Source organism: Buceros rhinoceros, unplaced genomic scaffold (genome assembly GCF_000710305.1).
Source record: "Buceros rhinoceros silvestris isolate BGI_N320 unplaced genomic scaffold, ASM71030v1 scaffold254, whole genome shotgun sequence".
Classification (NCBI taxonomy): Eukaryota; Metazoa; Chordata; class Aves; order Bucerotiformes; family Bucerotidae; genus Buceros; species Buceros rhinoceros.
The window spans coordinates 42,128-44,508 of record NW_010407434.1 but is presented as its reverse complement, the minus strand read 5'-3'; the positions used below and the strand labels follow the sequence as shown (position 1 = coordinate 44,508).

The following is a 2,381-nucleotide window of genomic DNA, read 5'->3' as shown; positions in this document are numbered from 1 at the left end:
GAGCGGGAGTGCGAGCTGCTCTGGAAGGTATGCACCTTACATTTGTGGTTTGAACTGCTGACAAGTGCCTTTTCAAACTGAAAACATGCTTTTTAACTAGTACAATGCCAGATTCTGATATCCTCCCAAGGAACTAAACTGAAACACTACAGTTTATTTACTGTGAACTAATTTTTCTGCAGGTAGCAGGACGCTGGATTCTGGCTGTGGTTGGTTTTGTGCTGAAGGTATATTTTAATCAGAGAAACCAGTTGAGTTTTTGTAGGGACTACTGTATCCTCACACAAGTTCAGCCCCACAAGTAGGGTGGGCACTCCCCCTGCTGGCTGAGCAGCTATAACTTCCACCTCAGTACTAAGTGGAGAAGAGATCGCCTTTTAAAGAATGTCTTTAAAACCTCTTTCATATGCTGCTGTAGAATGAGCTATGTAGTATACAGGTTTTCTTACATGATTCACTTCTCAAAAACAAGAGAAAGGAGCAAAGCTGTGTATGCTGTGTCCCTTTTTAGAAAGACTAGTGGAAGTTCTGCAAGACTTTCGTTGTCCCCACACCTAAAAACTTATTTTCAAACAAGATAGTGTCCCTCTGATTTTCTTTTTAATTTTCTTTTTTTACTAGTAGCAGAAAAGAATAGTCTCCAGTAAAAGTATCCGCACAGTCCCAAATTCCTGCACTCACTTCAGCCATGAGGCATGTGTGATGGTACTGAGTGGAGAAAAGAAAGTAATAGCCAAGTTTCTTGTTCTGGAAAGGTAACTTAGTGGTCATAGATTTTCTGTTTAGCACAGTTTAGTTTGAATTGGCCTTCTGGGTCTCCAATGCAGAACGGAACAGAAACACACTCTGCAGTTAGACTAGGTCTTTTAGACGTGTGAGTCAAACTGACTTGTCCTGTGACCATGCGATTACAAGTACTGGTATAGTGGAACAAAAATGTATGGTCAAGATGGGAAAACTTTAGAAGTAGATTCAGAAGGCTTCTATAATATGCAGTTGCACCAGATAAAGTGTGGCAGGACACCAGGTGCTGTGTGGTCACTGCCTATACTACCAGAGCCAGGCAGGATGGCATGTACATGTGATTGGTGAGGCATGAGCTGGGAGAAGCGGTGACACCCTGCTAAAGTATTTCGCCCCTGCCTCTTTTTCATCAACATTGATTGAAATGGTCAAAGCTGCCCCAAAGCTATTTGTCCCCTAGACGGCCAAGGATTAAGCTAAGACTTAAGATTAGTACTCTTTTGGAAATCTATTGGAGGAAGCATCTCTAACACTTTTTTAACAGTCTGAATCCCGCATGTCTTAACTTTAAATGAAACAGTAAGTTTGTACACCTGTAATCTGGTCAGTGGATAACCAAGGAGTCTTCAGCGAGTTCTCATCTAAATACATTGCTGTTGTTGTTCTGCAGCCAAGCAAGTATTCAGACGTAAGCAATTACATGTTTTATTAGTCTTACAGGGCAGGTGTTTTTGCCAGATAGTCAAAAGTGTTTTTTTTTTTTTTCACAACTGAAGATAAACACAAGCTTCATAATGTTACAGACCATTTTTGCTTGAGCTTCAGTCCCCCAAGCAGGGACTGGCAGCAATCTTTTGTGTCATTTGAAGTGATATTATAAATCATCCTGTTGTAAAGCACTATCTTGGTATGACTGACAGTATTTGCAAGAAAATACTAAAATGATTGGACCCCAAAAATCCCTGAAGATGTCTGGTATTGTCCAGTCATGTGAAAACAGTTCTGGCAGGACTGACAAGAGTCCATGTGCATTTGTCGATGCTGACTCCTAGCCTCAATTTGGTGTGATAAGTCTTAACTTCTGAAGTTAGTCTTGATTCTGGTTAGAGAAGACTCAGCCTCTGCTCTTCCTTGAGAGCCTGCAGTAACCTCTGACCTCCCTGGAGTCTAAATTTAAAGATGTGCCTTCAGATGATCTGTCAAGTTCCCTGCAACTAGCAAATAGAATGGCATTTGAGGAAGCGAATCATTATTAGTCAGCAAGTGGCATTCTGATGCAGCAGATCTGCCAAGTAAGAATGTATGCTTTTGGCTGGAGGATGGGAGAGAATAATAATCCTGAATTTGGATAAATAATTACTTCATTTCTGCTTCTCTACATCACAGCTTTTAGAGGCTTTTTCTAAGGTTCAGTGTCAACATGCTGCAGCAACTGCACAACTGATTTTATGTAGAGGAGTGACATTAGGAAATGTTTCTGTGTTACAAGTTATCTTTCCTGGTGTAAGTGTGCTTTTCTGTCCCCCCCACAAGGTGGAAAAGATTCGCCAAGTCAAGGCTAAGTCACTCTACTTGCAAGTTGAAAAGTTACGTCAAAACCTAAATAAGCTGGACAACACCATTAGTGCTGTTCAGCA

The 2,381-nt window shown here is 41.1% G+C and overlaps 1 protein-coding gene across 1 annotated transcript in view; it reads left to right on the top strand.

Moving 5' to 3' along the window:
• Positions 1–2,381, top strand: part of TRIM71 (tripartite motif containing 71, E3 ubiquitin protein ligase) — a 13,653-nt gene that overhangs the window by 9,822 nt on the left and 1,450 nt on the right. The window contains exons 3-4 of the mRNA XM_010134447.1: positions 1–27; positions 2,278–2,375. Coding sequence (XP_010132749.1) covers positions 1–27; positions 2,278–2,375 — 125 coding nt within the window. The remainder of the gene's footprint in view (positions 28–2,277; positions 2,376–2,381) is intronic.